The 20,473-nt window shown below is 38.7% G+C and overlaps 1 protein-coding gene across 2 annotated transcripts in view; it reads left to right on the forward strand.

Annotated features, from left to right (window-relative positions):
* Positions 1–20,473, forward strand: part of LARS2 (leucyl-tRNA synthetase 2, mitochondrial) — an 84,526-nt gene that overhangs the window by 59,646 nt on the left and 4,407 nt on the right. For both annotated transcript variants that reach the window (XM_060781782.2, XM_067470206.1), the window contains exons 15-19: positions 3,187–3,290; positions 3,455–3,637; positions 5,774–5,943; positions 9,732–9,809; positions 12,688–12,799. In XM_060781782.2, coding sequence (XP_060637765.2) covers positions 3,187–3,290; positions 3,455–3,637; positions 5,774–5,943; positions 9,732–9,809; positions 12,688–12,799 — 647 coding nt within the window. The remainder of the gene's footprint in view (positions 1–3,186; positions 3,291–3,454; positions 3,638–5,773; positions 5,944–9,731; positions 9,810–12,687; positions 12,800–20,473) is intronic.

Here is a 20,473-nt window from a genome sequence, read left to right on the forward strand (position 1 = left end):
TTATCAGAGCAAAGGACTGTCACTGATATCATCATTGTCTGAGAATAGTAGGGCTTAATGAGGTTCAGAATTTCTCCCAGTTATATTTGTACCCTGAGATATTTTAAGTAATAACTATTCTTCTCAGTATCATTGGGGAGCCCTTAGAGAGTGGACTGCTGTCACCAAGAGTTAGAATAATAAAAGTTGTACAAGACCACAAGAGCCATCCAGTCCAGCCTCCTGCCATGCAGCAAAATACAATCAAAGCAGTTCTGACAGATTGGTTACCCAGTCTGTTTTCTTCTCAGTTATTCTTAGCATATCTGACTTAATGGTATAACTAAGTCCTTACTTTCTTAAACTATTCTAATTCAGAACATACATATGTCATTGCATTCCATTGAATATAGAAAACTAGCACAGCAGCGGGAGGCCTGTAACCTGATATTATCTTACATTCTATCAACTACTCTATGGGTAGATAAAATGTAAGATATATTATTCCAGGTGTGGTCTGACCAGGGCAGAATAGATGGGTAGCAGGACTTCCCTGGATCTAGACACTATACTCTTATTGATGCAGGCCAAAATCCCATTGGCTTTTATGCCGGCGCATCACATTGTTGGCTCATGTTTAACTTGTTGTCCACGAGGACTCCAAGACCTTTTTCATACGTACTGCTCTCAAGCCAGATTTTCCCCATTCTGTATCTTTGCATTTCATTTTTTTCTGCCTAACTGAAGTATCTTGCATTTGTCTTTGTTGAACTTCATTTTGTTAATTTGGCCCATCTCTCTAATTTGTTAAGATTGTTTTGAATTCTCCTGAATTCAGAATGGAACCAGACCATTATATCACTTTCTATATTCTGCAGTGTGCTGTCTTCATTTGGGAGAGTTCTGTCTGAAAAAACTCCTGGGTTCTACTGCAGGAGCCTGTCAACACCTATAGTCTGCTGGTGTCCCTGATCCACTGGGATGATGTGGGTGTGCAGGATCAGGATTCATTCTCATATTGTCTGGATTTTAGTCTTCAGTTCTCTCCTTCCTTGCAGCCATTGAATCTGCCCACCCCTCTCTCCAATTAATGGAAAAGTGATTGCACTACAGTCCCCAGGATCCCCAGTGTGGCCACAGACATCCTGACTGAGAGGTTCTAGGAACATTGGTACAGAAAAATAATTTTTCCAACCTTAAAACAGAGAGAGAGATATATATATATACCATCGTATCTCTCTCTCTCTTTGGAGAGAGATATGATGGTATCTCTCTCCAGAGAGACTAGCTAAGATGTATAATTGCTCTTCCACACATGGTGGACTTGCAGAAAAGTAAAAAATTACTGGAAACAGATCCATGTATGTCTCGAAAAAATTTTAAACACAAATTTCAAAATGACACCTCAAATGTACCTTTTGAATATGCCTGATTAAGAATTAGAAAGAAAATTTGGATTTTTTTTTGTTTTACACAACAGTGGCAGCTTGAATAGTATATGCTAGATATTGGAAAACCCCAGAGATACTTCCTTTAGAAGAATGGGAATATATATATATTACAGATGCTGATAATGGACAAAATAATAATAATAATAATAATAATAATAATAATAATAATAATAATGGAGCCCCCGGTTTAAACCCCTGTGCTGGCAGGATTGAAGACCGACAGGTCGCAGGTTCAAATCTGGGGAGAGGCGGATGAGCTCCCACTATCAGCTCCAGCTCCTCATGCAGAGACATGAGAGAAGCCTCCCACAAGGATGATAAAAACATCAAATCATCTGGGCGTCCCCTGGGCAACGTCCTTGCAGACGGCCAATTCTCTCATACCAGAAGCGACTTGCAGTTTCTCAAGTCGCTCCTGACACAATTTTAAAAAATGGACAAAATAACTGTATTATTAAGAGGAGAACTATTAGATAACTTTGTTAATGAAAGGCAATAATGATTCAACATCTTAATGTAAAATTAAATATGTATATAGAGGATCCTATAAGATTGTAGACAAGGAGGAAGTGGATGTAAATTAAGAATCTATGATATTTTTGTATGTATTATTTAGATAGTAGATTGTGACCCCTTAAAGGAAATATATTATCAGATATAAGATTATGGAACATTAATAGATAGAAAGTATAGCACTGTATGCAACAAACACTTGCAAATGTATGTCTACTTCAATAAAAAAAACGGAACCTACTATCCACAATAGCTAGACTAACAAGAATAGGTATCAGTTGCTTCCATGTTGGGTGAAACAGTCCCCTTTTTGTGTTTAGCTAATAATAGTGTTTTTGAAAGAATGGGGTGAAGATGCAGCAACTGGGCACAGAAACAGATGATCTGTTGATTCTTCAAATATTTCAGACATCTATTTTTATAATTAGATTATAGCAGGCCCAGTAATTCCAGTTAAAATGCAGCCCTGGAGCAGGCAATTTAAAAGGCATAGGTCAATAAAAAAAAGTCTTGATTGACATCGGTAAAGTATGGTTTTGTGCTAGAATAGCCTTTTGAGGGAGAGCATTTCAGAGCTGGAGAAGCCCCCATCTTCAGTTAGGTTCATATAAGGAATAGCTCCTCACCTGAACTACCCTGTTGAGTCAGAAATTCTTTTTTGGAGCATGCTGCACTAAGAGTGGCAGCCCTCCTTGCAGCCTTCTCAATATGGTTGGATTACGCTTGCCATCACCTCTTGCTCTTCACTATGCTAGCTAAGACAGCTGGAAGTTGGAAGTCCAGCATATGAGGAGTGCCACAGTTTACCACCTATGTTTTGTAAAGAAAATCCATGCAAAATTTCCCATTCCTACACCACATAGTGGTTCCATGTACACTGACTATATAATGCAGTTTCAACCAATATTGGAGAAAGTGGTTTTGCTGTGCAAATGATTTCATAGGTAATCATGGAACTGCTTTGAGGCACGGATGGTGATTATGCATACCATGGAGCACTGATGGCTTTCTTTTGCATGCTTTTATGGACATTAGTTGTTTAGTTGCTGCAGTTGGGGCCAAAGAAAGCTAAACATAAGGTGAAGCTGCTTCTGGGAAAGAACTGTATTCGAAATGCCAGGTCTCCTGATTGCAACTCTGGAGTATTTATCTTGATGTTCTTCTATCAAAATGTACAGGATTACAATATGCTTAACACACATTTTGGCTGTTAATTTCAACATAATTCTTTCTCTGTCCTTAGAGAGCCTTTTCACAAGCTCTTAGTTCAAGGCCTAATCAAGAATCGGACATTCAGGCTAACAACAACTGGCAAATATTTGAAGAGAGGAGAAGTTGACCTTACTGGTAAGTGAAGTTGGGACAACCATTGTTCATTAACTGAACAACTTTTCTGATGCTTGGTAATTGAATTTTACTTCAAAAAGATTCCTACTCTCATGTGTTTTAAAATAACTGCATAGAGTGGATTAAATCTATGAAGATATTGTTTTCTTCCTGTATATGTTTAGGTCCTGAACCTGTTCATATTAAAACCAAAGAAAATCTGCAGATGATGTGGGAAAAAATGAGTAAATCCAAACACAATGGCATAGAGCCTGAAGAAATGGTCCAGCAATATGGAATTGACACAGTCCGACTCTACATCCTATTTGCTGCACCTCCGGAGCAAGACATTTTATGGGATGTGAAAAGTAAGGCTTCCTTCTGATACCAACACTCCAGTTCTTCTGTTGTTCAGGAACCATAATAGAAACACACCGTATTTGCATCCAGTTTTCTAGACCTTGCTGTCTTCGGAACTGTGAAGTAATCTTTTTCTGGAATTTCCTTGGTCTACATTTTCCCCTGAAGAAAAATGCAAGTCCGGTTATCTGGATAATAATAATAATAATAATAATAATAATAATAATAATAATAATACTTCTTTATTTATACCCCGCCACCATCTCCCCAAGGGACTCGGAGCAGCTTACATGAGGCCAAGCCCAATAACACATCAGTACAACAGAAAAGCAATAAACAAAACAATGCAATGCAATAAAAATTAATATAAATCACATTTAACAGTAACACACAAAGATTTAAAAACCTATGGTCAGGCCAAATGTAATAATTTAAAATTTAAAAAATAACACTGGGCATGAACAAGGTAGAATATATCTGGTAGGAGGGTTTTAAGAATTATAATCGTATTTCTTTTCCTCCTGCAGGCAGAATAACAACTCAGGGACTTAGATAATTTAGACCAGTTGAAATACTCTTCCATCTCTCAGAGCTTTTAACTTTGATAAGAAACAGAGCAGTTGCTTTAAACTCCATAAAATATTAATTGATTTATTATTTCATATATATATTTATTATATTTATTTATGAATAGTTTGGGTACCTAACCACATATCTTTATTTTTAGTCTTCAGAACATTGTTTTATGATTGACTTTGCTTTGTTCCACAGTAAATTGGGGTTTGGCAGAGCTTAAAAGCAATGGAGAAAATGTTTGCTTTTAAATGTGATTTTATTTTAAATATAGATGCTGTGGGAAACACAGACAGAAGACTTTCACTAACGAGACTTTCAGAGACAGTTTGTTTTCCGTGTCACAGAGATGATCCAGTGAGCTTTGTGCTCACAAAGCATGCGGGCAAAGCTGAATTGTACTTGCCAGTTTAAATGGCAGACTGGGAATCAGCAGTGTCAGCATAGCTGGCAGAGTTTCGTGTTGCTTGTAGAAGTGTTCAAAACTCAAAAGCCAAATGCCGCGCAAAGAGTTGCACTTGCTAGTGACTTCTTTTAATTTAGCACCCTGTCAATGCCATCTGTAGAAAAAGAATGTGAAAGTGTCTTCTCTTTGGGTGTGTCCCTGGCAATTTGGCCTGTTTGTCTTGTTTGATTGATTCTAAGGTGGACTTTTTCTTAGTTATGATTTTTCATACTTGAATCAAAGATGCCAATTTCATGTTCCCTCTCATATACAAAATTATATGTAAAGTTCCAACAACATGGAAATCTACACATGATGGATAGATAGGACTGCATTAGTTTTCTAGGTGTTCTTATCAGCCCTTGAAGAGACATTAATAGAGAAATGTAAGTGTCTCTTCGTACCCTAGACTGTGTGCTTTGTTCTGTGCACCTCTAGACTCTGTTCTCATAAGTAGAAATGAGACAAAATGGGCAGGGGCAGTTTTGTTGTTCTCCCTCAACTCATTTGGAGCCTATTATTATTATTATTATTATTATTATCCCACTTGGTAACACTTTTTTTACTCTGAGTTCCCTTTGGATGTCCATCAAAAACAAAGTTTTTGCAGTTGGATAAGCTTTTTCTATATTTTTATAATAGAACCAATTAGGAAATGACATTTTTAACCCAGGAGCAAAAAAGTGTTACATAGTGTAGTCAGGGATAGTTTGAACTTGTGTTAATTCATTTTGAAGTGTTTTCAAGTACTGTGTTTTATCTTCTTTTCCCGAGTTGTACCACTTGAAGACATATCTTTCTCTGACCTTCGTTACAATGGAGTACTTGTTTTTGTCGTCACTTTGCTTCAAATTTAGAAGGGACATCTTTACTAAAGAGTTTATGTCAGTAGCCCTTCAGCTTGAATATTTTTACGAATACTGCGTGTGGCTGCTGCATCATGAAACCAAGAGAACTGTTTAACTCAGTTTAAAAAGATTTATATTTAAATATTTTTAGGTTCAACATTGTTAAATACTGACTCATTACAGAGGGCAGTACTTCTAGTCAAGTGTTTCTCCTCAGACAATGTTATTTCAACTCGTGCTAATGAAATCCTCTCTCTCGCCTGCAATTTTTCACTCAGCTGATGCAATCCCTGGGGTGCAAAGATGGCAATCTCGCCTCTGGCACTTAGCAACGAAACTTATTGAAGCCAGGAATTCTGGAACGCTGCCCAGTCCTCAACTGCTGAATCAGAAAGAAAAAAATGAAGCCAAACGTATCTGGAAGCTAAAGAATCATACTGTTTCACAGGTTAGAACAAAATTCTGACTATTTTTTAAATGATGAAGTCACTGTGACATGTAGTGATTTTCTGGTCATTATCACTTTGAGCAGAATATTCACCATTGAACCCTACTTAAAATTTCCTGTTTTCAAAAGCTGGAAAAAGTAAATGTGATTCCATTTTGGCAGGGAAAATTTTGTAGTTCTGGGAAACATTTAACTAAAAGTGAACCTGAAACCAACTGAAAGTCCACTTCTGGTTTCCTGAAAAATATATTTTTGGTAAAAGCAGTCATGGGGGGACACACTCTTATTTAGAGAGGGTTGTATTTTCTGGAGGCTTCCAAGAACAATCTATATATATAAATCTGTTAGGTTGGTTCAACGGGATAGCAAAACTCCACAACCCCCCAACGAAACTTAACCAAAATTCCCATGCCCATAACACAACCCACAAGGTACAAACATATCTACTCAAAATGAAAAACAACACAACAACACACTCACAAAATGGCAAAACAACAAAACTCAAAAAACCCCAACGAAACGTAACCAAAATTCCCATGCCGATAACACAACCCACAAGGTACAAACATATCTACTCAAAATGAAAAACAACACAACAACACACTCACAAAACGGCAAAACAACAAAACTAAAAAAAACCAATGAAACTTAAACAAAATTCCCATGCCGATAACACAACCCACAAGGTACAAACATATCTACTCAAAATGAAAAACAACACAACAACACACTCACAAAACGGCAAAACAACAAAACTCAAAAAAACCCAACAAAACAACCAAAATTCCCATGCCCATAACACAACCAACAAGGTACAAACATATCTACACAAAATGAAAAACAACACAACAACACACTCACAATACGGCAAAACAACTGAGCATGCGCATTGGCGCCCAGCCGCAAGTTCCCTGGGCGCGCACACAGCCTTCCAGCCAACGTTCCCTCTGCGGAAGCCATGCCCACTCCAAGCCCCGCCGCACCACTTTCCGCATACACACACACCCTGCCGCACGCACACACACAACCCCACGCTCCATCACTCCCCCGCGCCGCCGCACACACACACGCAACCCCACGCTCCATCACTCCCCCCGCCGCCACACACACACACGCAACCCCACGCTCCATCACTCCCCCCGCCGCCGCACACACACACGCAACCCCACTCCCCCCGCCACCGCACACACACACGCAACCCCACTCCCCCCACCGCCGCACACACACACGCATCCCCACGCTCCATCACTCCCCCCGCCACCGCACACACACATGCAACCCCACGCTCCATCACTCCCCCCGTCGCTGCACACACACACGCAACCCCACTCCCCCCGCCGCCGCACACACACACGCAACCCCACGCTCCATCACTCCACCACACACACACACGCAACCCCACTCCCCCCGCCGCCGCACACACACACGCATCCCCACGCTCCATCACTCCCCCCGCCACCGCACACACACATGCAACCCCACGCTCCATCACTCCCCCCGCTGCCGCACACACACACACGCAACCCCACTCCCCCTGCCACCGCACACACACACGCAACCCCACGCTCCATCACTCCCCCCGCCGCCGCACACACATACACAACCCCACTCTCCATCACTCCCCTGCCCCAATCTTACCTCCTTTTACTTCACGCCACCTCCAAACCCCACCCCGCCCCTTCCCGCCCTGTCAAAATCCAGGAAAGACAGGAAGGAAGGAAAGAAGGAAGAAAGAGAAAGGGAGGTAAAGAAAAAGGGGGAAGGAAGGAAAGTTAGAGAAAGAAGGAAGAAGAAAAGGAAAGAAAAGGAAAGATGGAAGGAAAGAAAAGAGAGACAGCAGAAAAGAAAGAAAAAGGGGGAAGGAAGGAAAGAGGTAGAGAAGGAAGAAATGAGAGACAGAGGGAGGGAAAGAAAAAGGGGGAAGGAAGGAAGGAGAGAAGGAAAGAAAAAAGGGAATGAATGAAGGAAAAAGGGAGGGAAGGAAGGGCGAAGATGTAGAGAAAAAGGGAGGGAAGGAAAGAAGGAAAGAGAGAAGGAAGAAAAGAGACCAGAAGAGAAAGAAAAAGGGGGAAGGAAGGAAAGAGATAGAGAAGGAAGAGGAGAAGGAAAGATGGGAGGGAAGGAAGGAAGGAGGGAAAGAAGGAGAGAAAGAGGGAAAGTTGGCCACAGTAACGCATGGCGGGTAAAGGTTGTTATTTCTATTATTATTATTATTATGCTATTATTCCTATTAGACCCTGGGGGAATGGGAGAGGTGTCAGGTCCCGGAGGCAATGCATTGCATTATTGTTATTGTTATGATGGTGGTGAAATAAAAGGAAATAAAAAGTGAAAGAAGGAAGCAAACAGGGAGGGAAGAAAGGGGGAGGGAATGAAGGAAAGAGAGAAGGATGAAACCAAGTAGTGAAAGAAGGAAAGAAAGAAAGAAGTAGAGAAGGAAGAAAGGAGAGAAAGGGGGAGGAAAAGGGGGGAGGAATAGGTAGTTACCACTCTATCATAATAGTCCAGATATCAAACTCTACATTTACTATAGGCCACAGAAACGCATGACAGGGCACAGCTAGTTCTTTTTAAAATTGGTATTAAATACTGATAGTCAGACGAGCTTCTTGAAGCTGTTGTTTATGTTAATGTTGATTGATATGTTTTAAGATGTTTTTACTTTTCTGGTTCTAATTGTTTTAATTATATTATTTATTTCTATGTTTTGAATTATGTAACTTTGAATTCCTTGTTTATACTGGGCTTGGTCCCCATGTTAGCCATGCCAAGACCCTTCGGGGGATGGTGGCAAGATGTCAGAATAAAGTTGTTGTTGTTGCTGTTATCATCATCATCATCATCATCATTATCAGCACAAAAAGAAGCTGGAGGCATGTATTATCAGTTGGCCAGCTCTCCTTCAGAGCCTAAAATGGTGATCCCCATCTGTGAAACGTCTAATAAGGCAAAGGCTAAGCAGTTGTCCTTTACTTGGTTCCCTCCAGATGTGGCCACAATATCTGGAAGTAGAGAGAGTTGTAGACCCAACACATCTGGAGAGCACCAGATTCAAGGAAGTTAAGAGTAGTTGCCTGTATCATGAAATGTGTTGCTTTGCAAGTGATATCTCTGTTCTGTTCCGATGACCATAAGCCATTTCCATTTCTTCTTCAAAGCTGAAAGAAGTTATAAAGAAACATTGAGCAATTTCTAAAACAAGTCTAGATGCTGATGGCTTCTATCTTGCTCCAAAGCTAAGGGTGCTTGATTAACATAAATCATGGCTACCTTACAAGAAAACGATAAGCTCTGAAAGGGGGCCTTTCTTTGGAAGCTGGCCAAAGTTAATTGTAGACATTCAGTCTACATAGGAATGTAATGCAATAATTCTTCCATTTCTCTGTCAAGGAATGAGCCATAATGTTAGAACACAAACATGAAGAACATCCCAGGTTCATTCTCTGTCATTGTCTGTGAAAAGAAAACTATTAAGATGTTAAAATTCAACAATCCTGGAGACCAGCACAAGCAGGGTCCTCCACATCTTGTTGAGCTTCTACTTCCCCTCTCTGGAGCCTCATTTGGCCCTTTCTTCTAAATATTTATTTTAGTTGAATAGTTTCATGACCTTGTTCAACTATTTATTTTTATTTTATTCCCTTCTTAGACTGTTTTCTAGTTCTTGGTTTACTAAAACAGAAATAAAAGCAGAAGAAATTAGGTCCTGTTTAAACTATTTAATTCTATAGCAAAGATGGATAACTCTGTGATTTAACAAACAAAAAATGTTGTTTTTGTGTGCTTAGGTGACAGAGTACTTCTTGGAAGATTATTTGTTTAATGCTGCAATTTCTCGACTGATGGGTCTCAGTAATATGTTGTCAGTAAGTATACGTTTGGTAAAACTTTTTAAAGTTGTATGCATGCACACACTAGATCAAAGCCAGCAGGAAAGTGTATTTATCATGGAAAGTGCTGTAACTTCTGCAAAGATTTAGAATTTCCTTTTTTTGTGTGTGAAATAATTGTACTCAGTTACAATTATCATTGATTTGAGAATCTGATATCCATCTTTGCACAATTGAAATTATTCTTGTTTTGATTACTATACCAATAAAATATAATGTTAAATATAAATCACCTCTTTTGACATTGTAAAGATAATTATTAGGATGTATTATGTTAAAAAGGCAGATAGTGACCTAATTTTTGACTTCTTTTTTTGTTTGCCTGTTGAATACAATTAAGCATTAATTTAAATGTTTCAAGGCAGTTACTAAATAAAATTTGTACCATCATCATCATCATCATCATCATCATTATTATTATTATTGTGGCTTATATATGTTGAAAGAATATGTAGAATATACAGGTGCCTTTAGGGACAATGTCATGGCAACGTTTTAACTTGCAGGACTGTTGCTCACATCCTTAGCAAACTGTTTTGGTATAGAATAAAACCTAAGTGTATACTGGGAGTATGGTAAAACGAATGTACACCAGCATTTCAGAATATACATTTTTATTCCTATCTGAAAACAGGAAGTATGCAAACTAAAATTAGAACAAACTGAAGGAGTTTCACTTCATTAAAAAATGAAATTTGTTCTTAGTTCACTTTAAAAATATTTTTCCTATTAACAATTGCAGAGGGAATCACTGCTAATAGATGTTACGTGATGAGTGCTGCCAGTGACTCATTTTTAGATGTTTTTCAAATGGGAGCAGAGTACATTGGTTTGGTTTCTGGCAAAGCTCTTAACCTGCAAATGAAACTTTGCTTCTCATGAGAGAAGATATAGGTGCAGTAAATGTGTATCTGGTTTCTTTTTATTGCCCGCTACCTCCATGCCTTCTCTTGAGTTAACATTTTGGGAACATTACGTTTTCCAAGTTTACATTTTAATTTTAATTGTGTAAAATTCAGCAACAGGAGTTTTACAGACATCAGATTGAATAGTGTTTGTTTTATTTTTGAGTGGCCAAAGAATCTGCCCTTTTGTTAACACATTAAAATTACCGTATACGAGGGGTATTTTTTTAAGTAAGGTCCGTTTTGTTGTAGGCACTAGTAGTTCGCGCGCATACCGCAACGAACGCATACGTCGTGTACCGGCATGCCTCGGGAACAACTGTGCTCAGTTTCCGCTCTGTAGCTAACCTGTACGGTTCTGTTCTGTGCTTTAAAAATGTTTAAGACTATCAACTCACCCGCCGCATGTGAGTTTTGCTCAGTGATACAGTTTTTGTCAGCAAGGAACCTGCCTGCTGCAGAAATTCATCGACAGATTTGTGAAGAGTACGGTGATACTGTTATGAGTGAAAGCAAAGTGCGTAAGTGGGTACGACAATTCAAAGATGGCCGTGACAACGTCCATGATGAGGACTGCTTCGGTCGCCCTTCTTTGATTACAGACGATTTGGTGGCTTCAGTTGAAGCGAGGATTCCTGAGAACAGGCGCTTCACAATAACAGGTCTCTCAAATGAATTTCCTGACGTGTCGAGATCAGTGCTTTACAACATTGTTTCTGAACACCTAAAGTTTAGGAAATTGTGCTCCCGTTGGGTCCCGAAACTCCTAACAGAGGACCACAAAAACCAAAGATTTGAGTGTGTGATCAAATCAAATTGTCTGTAATCAAAGAAGGGCGACTGGAGCAGTCCTCATCATGGACGTTGTCACGGCCATCTTTGAATTGTCGTACCCACTTACGCACTTTGCTTTCACTCATAACAGTATCACCGTACACTTCACAAATGTGTTGATGAATTTCTGCAGCAGGCAGGTTCCTTGCTGACAAAAACCGTATCACTGAGCGAACCTCACATGTGGAGGGTGAGTTGATAGTCTTAAACATTTTTAAAGCACAGATCAGAACCGTACAGGTTAGCTACAGAGCGGAAACTGAGCACAGTTGTTCCCGAAGCATGCCGGTACACGACGCACACGCTCGTTGCGGTATGCACACGAACTACTAGTGTCTACAACAAAACTGAACTTATTTAAAAAATACCCCTCGTACATTTTAGTATAAGCTTAGTTTTTCAGCCTTTCTTTAGGCTGAAAAAACACTTCTCGGCATATACTTGAGTGAGGGTCTTGGCGGGAAGGCATGGGGCTGAAAGAAGGGCTTTCAGCCCCATGCCTTACCGCCAGGATCCTTACCTCTTTGCACAGCAACCAAGCTGGCTCGCTGTGGCAAGAGGGGAGGGGAGGAATGCACGCCAGGGTTATCCATCTTGTCTGTCTTATCTCTCGCATTTGCAAAAGGACTTATGACTTCAATTAGTATTGCAACAGTAAGTTTGAATTTGCAGTATGCTTTTCAGGCCCTAATCCAATAAAATGATCATCATGCACATTCTTGGGATTCTGTTCAGAATCCCAAAAACTGACTCGAGTCTCAAGGGCTTGCTGAGTGTTTAAGTAAGGTCCCCTGCACTACATCCTTTATAAGCAGTGCGAGTTTTGTACTTTTTTTTAGCCCCATGTTTTTTCTCACAGACATGGCCATCTTTTAATATGGTTATATGCTTTGAGGTCAACTCCAGCTCATGCTGACTCTGTCCTAGTGTATTCTTGACCTTATTTATTCAGGAGAGGTTGGCCATTGTCTTCAAGATAGGCTGATAGAGTAAGTCTTGCTCAAGGTCAATCAATGGGTTTCTGAATCCCAGTCTCCAAGAGTCCTAACCCAGCACTCACCATTTTACCATGCTATATATTTAACAATCCTTTATTCTTTTTTCTTCCTTTGTAGCAAGCGTCAGAAAGAGTTATTCTCCATAGTGCAGAATATGAGGATGGCCTCGCTACACTCTGTGTTATGCTTGCCCCAATGGCACCGCACATCAGTTCTGAGATTTGGAAAGGTAATTGCTAGAGTTTTATTTATTGTTTCTACTATAGAGAACTATATTAACAGAAATATTTTGTAGATGTTTCGATCAGAACTGAGCACATTCAACTGATGACATGAAACACGTAAGTATCATTTAGCTCTCCAGGTGGTTTTTGGACCGCAACTTCCAGGATTCCTCATCTTGGTTATACTGACAAGGTCTCCTGAAAGCTGCTGTCCAATAATATATGAAAGTCCTCATAATTTCCACCTAGGGTAGGAAGCAGATTCGCAATAATTGCAGCTTCATGATCAACATCTGTAATTGTTACCATTTATGTGCTTAGTGTCTTCAATCAGAGTGATATCAGTGACTCTTCATTTTTCACTGCTTACTTATTTTAACACAGCTGTGTGTTCTGGTTTGTCGTATTAATTCAAACATTGCTCACAGATTCAAAGCAGTAACTAAAATATGTATTCAATAATGAAATCTAAATAAATCAAAAAGAAAGGAGAAAGAAAAGAAAAACAATGGTGAAAAAAGTAATTCATTTTCAGTTGCAAAAATAAAAGTAGCTGTTTTGACCAACGATCTTGGATAGAGGACTTGAAATTGGTATTTGGCCAATACTTTTATTATGAAGAAGAAACAGGATGGTCCACTGTTAAAGATGTAGCCAAATTAGTTTTAACTAGCTAGTCAATCATGGACGGAAGGTCTGTAATTTATTCAACTGCTGCTTTTTATAGTTTGCTCCTTCAGGCATGATTCTAGTATGATTTTTATGCAAACACCATATGGTCTGGAAGATCACCAGAGTTCAAATTAAGAACATCAAATTAAAGAGTTGGAATTAAGAACATTAAGTACATGGAGCTGGATTACCTAACCATTTTTGGAAGGAAAGCATTGTTCATGTTCTGGAAAACTGTTCCTTCTCCATATTTTTGTAGAACATTAAAATTTATGCCATCTGGGGGAGCTCTTTTCACAAGACTGTAGATTATCACTCAGGTGAAAGCCATGCCATTGTAACTCTAGTTTCATACTGGTCTGCTGATTTTTTTTTTAACCCACTGCCTCAAGTACAGCAGAAGAAACAGTGAGAATTGTGGTATATGGCATGAATGGTACCAGCATGTGTCAGGTCTTTAGTTTGCAGACCTTTTGATTTCCCACCATGCTTAGTTTTGTGTAGAAGTATGGTCCAGTCACCATACTATACTCAAGCTGGGCTCCCTCCAGTGTACCAAGCTGCCTGCCCAGATAAATGTTCTATTTCACCACACTTTTATGCCCAATTTTCCTGCTTTATTTGGTATTTACTGCTAGAATAGGCATGTACTTTTGAATTCAACCATCCATTCATCTGTGTTCATATCCATTTGAAGCTGCTCAAAGTCCACATGACCTTAGTCAGTTTAACAGTAAGTAAATCTTTGTGAGTCCTTTGATTTCCCCTTTATTGAACCTCAAATACACAAAATCTTTTCAGACTTATCACTGTTTTGAGATAGTAGCATCTTGAGATGGGAGACCATAGTATCCTTCAAGATTTCATGCCCATGATATGCCTTTGTCAGGAACAGTAGGCAAAGAATGTATGTTTTCATCTCTGAATCCAAGGGGCTTCCATATTTTCACTTGCATGTGGTTCCCCCTCATTCAATGCCCTTGAATATATGTCATGCCTGGATATTTAACTTGATAGATTGTTTTATCATTTTAAATAACCTTTAATTTTTTTCTGTATAGCTTTTAATAAGTTGTAAGCTTTTTTGAGTCCAAGTATTGGAATGAGGAGAAAGGCAGGACATAAATCAATATAATAATAGAAAGAACTATTACTACTAGTAATAGTTGTTGTCGTCGGTCTCGTAATCATCGCTCTGTTACATTAGAGCCTGGGAACATTTCTTTCCAAACTGTGTACATTTGCTTTGGTGACCTCAGACTGATAGATTTGCTTTGTAATAGCATTCCATTGGTAATGTGTTTTCTGCTGCTGTCCATTTTGCTGCTGTCAAAAAAATCCCATGGGACTTTAGGGTTCAGACTGACAAACAGTTAGAACATAATGCGGCAGACAAAACAGTGATTCAGAAAAATAAAGCATGGATTATAGATGTGGCTTCACCAAATGACAACAGAATTGAAGAAAAAGGAAAGGAAAAGATGATAAAATATATGACATACAAATAGAGATTTCACACCTCTGGGAAAAAAAACTGTGGTTCCAGCAATGATAGATGCTCTGGGAGCAATTCCAAACGGAATGATATCAGTAGAGATAGGTTCATAATAGTGCAATTGCAAAAAGTGACACTGCTTGGAATATGGCACCCGTTTATACCTCACTGATTGTTAGATTTTACTATTGACGCCAAATCACAGATGGTCTAAAGTCCAAATAGCAAATCTTGATAATCGATGATAATAATATAATATTTATTTCACAAAGACACTTTCTGTGAAAAAAAGTTCAAAGATTTTGGTTGCTGTTTTGTTGGTTTCTTTAGCCCTGGGCACTCCCAAAAGTTGTTTGTGACTGCTGCACAATGGTGCATTGTCTGCACTAGGTCTTTACATCTTTGCTTCGCACAACATCAATATCCCCTCCACACTGTCCTTACTAAATAGGAATGAGAGAACATGCACTTGCCACCCTCCCAGTTTCGGTGAAGGATTGGTTTTTGTTCAGATAACCACACCAGTTTTTCTGCAACAAGGGTCTGAAATATTTCTTGTCCCAATACAGGCAGTCCCCAAGTTATGAACAAAATAGGTTCTGCAGATTGGTTTTTCTGTTGAATTTGTATGTAAATTGGAACAGGTTCATTTTTTAAGTGTAACTCCAGCCAAAATATATAGTTTTGGGTAGCATAGGGAAGGGTTAACACCCCTCTGGAGTTCGTTTTGCAATCTGTGCCCCAGTTCAGAAGATTTCACTTTGCTTTCTATCCCTGTGATAATTGGATTTTGAAAAAAAATTGGCTTGTTGTGGAAACAAGGATTGGTGATAAAGCTTCAGTGGAAACATCTTTTCCCCATGCTAACTCTTTCAGGAGTGAATTTCTCTTCCAAGAGATTGATTTCTCTAACTTCCTGTTGCCCTTCTCTCGTTCTTAACTATGAGTCATTTGTCAGTCAGATGTTTGTAACTCGGGAACTGCTTGTACATTATATTGTGCATTCGTAAGATAAAAACGAGTAGTGGCAAATGCAATAACTTTGCTTGGATAATTGTTTTTTTCTCAGTTTTTTTTTTCTCTTAGCACCTCAGGTGCCTGAATCTTGCTTAAACCCTTAATAATGTCATGAAATACCTGCGAAGGCTGGTTCATAGCATGCAAGTTCCAAAGGCAGAACTCAAACCTTCATAAAACTCACTGCTTTGATATGTTAAATGCCTCTCCCACCCTCCACAGCCATTCAGTTACTGGTGAGGAGAGGGAGAAATCAAAGAAATGTCTAGCTGTGTTCCCATAACCAGATGCAAAATAATAATAATAATAATAACAACAACAACAACAATAATGGATGTCTACTGACAGCCATTATGATCTTAGTGTATTTCAGTGAGAGGATGCTAGCCTATAAGTTTAATTTCTGTGAATTCTGCAGCACAGTGTAGCCCTGAGGTCCTGAAATCTTCCATCTGATAGGGTGGAGATTAAATAACTTTCTTGGTTGTTGTTGAAGACTTCTATCATCTTCTGTCCTAGGCATCAGAGCAATTTGTGCCTTTGAATGGCAATATTTTGTGTATTTTTACACAAACTGATGGATAACTTGTGTCTAACTGTCTAAGGGTTTTTTTCCTAATGGAAAGTTCTTATAACTGCATTAAAAAAAATCTGTTGGCTGAAAGATATGGCAAACAGGAAAGCATTTCTTGGCTTGTATCCAGTCTCACATGAAATTTTTAAAACTGCCCTCAAGATGAATGGTTTTTCTGTCTTAATAGTATTTTGTGGTTGGCAACTGTTTACTGCATAATTAATTACATTGGCCCAATGTGCAGCACCTCAATAGGGCAGAGGCCAGGGGAATGTATACTCGGACCTTAAGTATTCTGCATATTTATTTCAAAAGTTATATGCCTTTCAAGTGTGTAGGAACTACCTTGTTTTACTACGCCCTCTCATCTAATAGTTGCAGATCAGCTCAAAAACACATATTTGGAAGTAATGAAACCTTAGCGCAGTTTAAAGATCAGAACTGAATTGTCCTTGCGGACATTCCATACAAGAATCCACCTTTTTGTTACCACAAGCATTTTTTCATTTCAGCAGTATTACTTAGAGTTGGCCTAGGGAGTCTTTCTGCAAAATTAGAAATTGTTGATGATCTTCTGCAACTTATGCACAGATTGACCAGTAGGTCCTGACCTCCCTCTAGAGCTCATCTTTAATTTATCCCATATCACTGTAAAATGAATTATATCTTGATGGTTAGTATTATTATTTATTTGTATCTTACTCTTTTCTTTGCTTTGAGAGGAAATAGGAAAATAAGGAATCTGTTGTAAGCCAATTTTAGCTGCTTGACTTTTGCAAAGGTTGGAAATAATTGTTTGGACTGCAACAAGACCAATGAGCATGTTGGCTGGGGATTTTTTGAATAGTAGTCCAGAAAGATAAGTGACCTGGACTTGTCCATAATTGAGCCCTAAAGAGCGTCTCATCCCCTTTCTGCTATGACACTTAAAGGGTGTTGGACATAGCTTTTACCTTAAATCTTATCAGTGATGGCCAGGCCTAAATAATGGGCAGATACTCTCTGTATGAATATTGTAGTCCAAATGGGTGCTGTCAACCACATTTCAGGGGAAGGCAATAGTAAACCACCTCTGAGCTTTCATTGCCTAAGAAAATCCAATGAAATTAATTTGGTTACCCTATGTCAGCATGCAGTTTGAAGGCATGTACAGATGCACACATACTAACAATTTTTTTGGAAGCAGTGGTAGGTTAAGTCATCTACTGTACTAATTTAGTTGTACTGATGTATTCATGATTTCCCTCTCACAGTACCTGGTTTGATTCCTCTCTTTAAGAATGAAATCCATGTTGACCAGTAAACACTGGGTGCAGTTTTCCACATGTTCATGTTTTGCATTTTGAAATATACATAATCCCTGGCTACCTATATTTTAAAATAGGAAATGGTCCACTGACCTGCATTATTTTCAATCTGTGAGCTGCTCTCTGTGTCTCTGAATTCTAAAAAGTTTGTCAACCCTTTTACTTCTGGCCTGAGTTCATTAGACTGATAGCTTGGCAATTTGGATATGCGAACAGGATGAGGAAGTGTATTTCCTTCCTGAAACCTTGTATTTGAGCAACATTCAGACACCACATCTAAGAACTTTTTATTATTTTGTGAAATAAAATCTTTTCTTCTGTAGACAAGGACATAAGGTTGTTTGATGCAGAAAGTTTCATTTCCTGCAGAGGATCATCCCACAAAGCAAAAGCTTTTGCACAAAAGGTCAGAGGTATAGGGTGTCCTCTTCTCTCATTCAAGGTCCCCTTTTGGACTCTGCCAATCAGGTCCTGTAGCTCAGTGTTACTCAAAGTGGTGGTGTCTGGACAAGTTTATCAGTCTTTGAGCCAGTGAATCTTGCCCATGCCAAGATTCTAGGAAAGAAAGAAACACTTGTATTCCATTGGGCACAAATTTAGTGCCAGTCTCTAAAATTTGAAAAATAATAATTTCTCAAGTCCCACATCAGATAGCTTGAGAACCACACCTCTAGCCGGTTTACATAGTCCTCCAAAATGTGGATGGCATGGAAGCACTGCATGAAAAGTGTCATTCATGTTCTGTCTCTATATCCCATATGTGTTACTACTCTGTTTTAACATGTGATTAGCAAGGGGAATGCAGCTGTCATTGCATGAAAATTAGCTTTATGTAATTGCCCGGACCTGTACATACACTGCTGGATGTCTTATCCTCCTTTGACACAGCAAGTGCTTTTGTGCTGTTTAGTGATCATCCTTGTTTTTAAAAAGTGTCAGAAGGAATGACTGTTAGACAAGTTCCATCTGCATGATTTTTACATAGTGTTTAGAGAATTAATTTAATCTGTCCTGGTGGCTTTTTTTAAAAAAAATGCCCATCACTGACATTTTAATTTACATGTTCGGGCTATTTATTTTTAAAGATATATCACACATATCTTAATAGACAGCAGCCTTTGTATGAAATATGTTAGGCAAAGATACCCTTTGATCACAGTGGCAGTAGGAGGGGCCTCATCTAACCAGTACAAACTGAGGCCCCCAATATTTGCTTTGACCGCAGAATGTAAACAAAAGGAAGAGTACAAATAGATGCTTGAAAAATATTTGTAGTGCACATGCTTGACATAATTGGCAAGTAGAATATTCCTACTTTGTAAGGCAGCTGTTTTTAATTGTTTAGATCAGAACTTCTTAAACCTTTTTTCCCTTTCTGGCCAAGGAATGTTTACATGACTTCCAGGTTTATAGTTATAATAAATAGTTATAAAAATCAGCCGTTTGCTGATAATTGGGAAGCTTGCTAAAGAAGCAGATTTTCCTTTTTATGAAGTACAGCAGAAACATTTTCTTCACAGTCCATTGTAAAGACTGCACAATCTGTTAGCAACATCATGTAAATGGGTGATGTTCAGAAACCTTTTGCTGTGGCCAGTTTTTTGTAACCCCAGTATTGAGTTAAGGGGGTCCCATTTGGGGTCGCGACCCACAGTTTAAGAAGCAGTAGATAAACTTATACAACCTATATCTACTGTGGAGCAAGTAATTTGGTGAGACTTAACAAATAAGTGTGAATAGTATTCTAGCCTAACTGTTCAAAAGTTTTGAATGTTACAGGTTACTAAAGTTTTACCTTTGTCCTGAAAGAAATGGTGACTTATATTTTGAATTATCAATGTGAACTGGGATAAGAAAAGTAAACAAGCTAAATACACAGAAAATGTATTTGTTGTTAGCCTGTTCTTCTTCAAATACAACTTTGCCTAGTTGTCTGAGAATATTAGATGCCCATATCTAACAAATATTTGTTATAGAGATATTGTGGGACAGGTTGAACTGGGAGATGATAGAGAGAGAGATAGTGAGAGGGAAAGATCATTATTTCATTATAGTGACAGGTACTTAGGCTTCATTTCTTTTATTCCTCTACCCTCTGTGCCACTTTTTCTCTTGTATTATAACTGTAGATCAGGGTGGGGATCAGGCAGCCCTCCAGATCATGGGGTTTGCAGTTCAGTAACATGCCTAAGGTTACATAATTCCCACTTCACTGATAGTAGTCTTCCACATGAGTTTAGTTGTTTTCATGAGTCATGTGAATAGTATGTCACAGATTTTAGTTTTTCAGAAAAGTCGGGGGTTTTAGTGACAACAGTATGAAAAGTTTCAGTTAAGCAGGAAAATAAGGAGCAGTCTGAAATTGTTTAATTTTGCTTTCCCACCCAATATGTGATCATAGGAAAGGACTGGTTTTATTTACCAATGGAAAAATCCTAAGGGAAAGAGCCTCGCAAGGAAATGCATCACTATTCCCCAGTGTTGTTACTTTCCTCAATTATACTTTGAAATATTTTACATAAGGTCTGTTGATCCACATTTCATCATGAAAACTCTTAATTCAGGATAATGCAAGACAAGTATCAATAACTTATAGAAGTGTTATGTTATTAGT

This window comes from Anolis sagrei, chromosome 6 (genome assembly GCF_037176765.1).
Source record: "Anolis sagrei isolate rAnoSag1 chromosome 6, rAnoSag1.mat, whole genome shotgun sequence".
NCBI lineage: Eukaryota > Metazoa > Chordata > Lepidosauria > Squamata > Dactyloidae > Anolis > Anolis sagrei.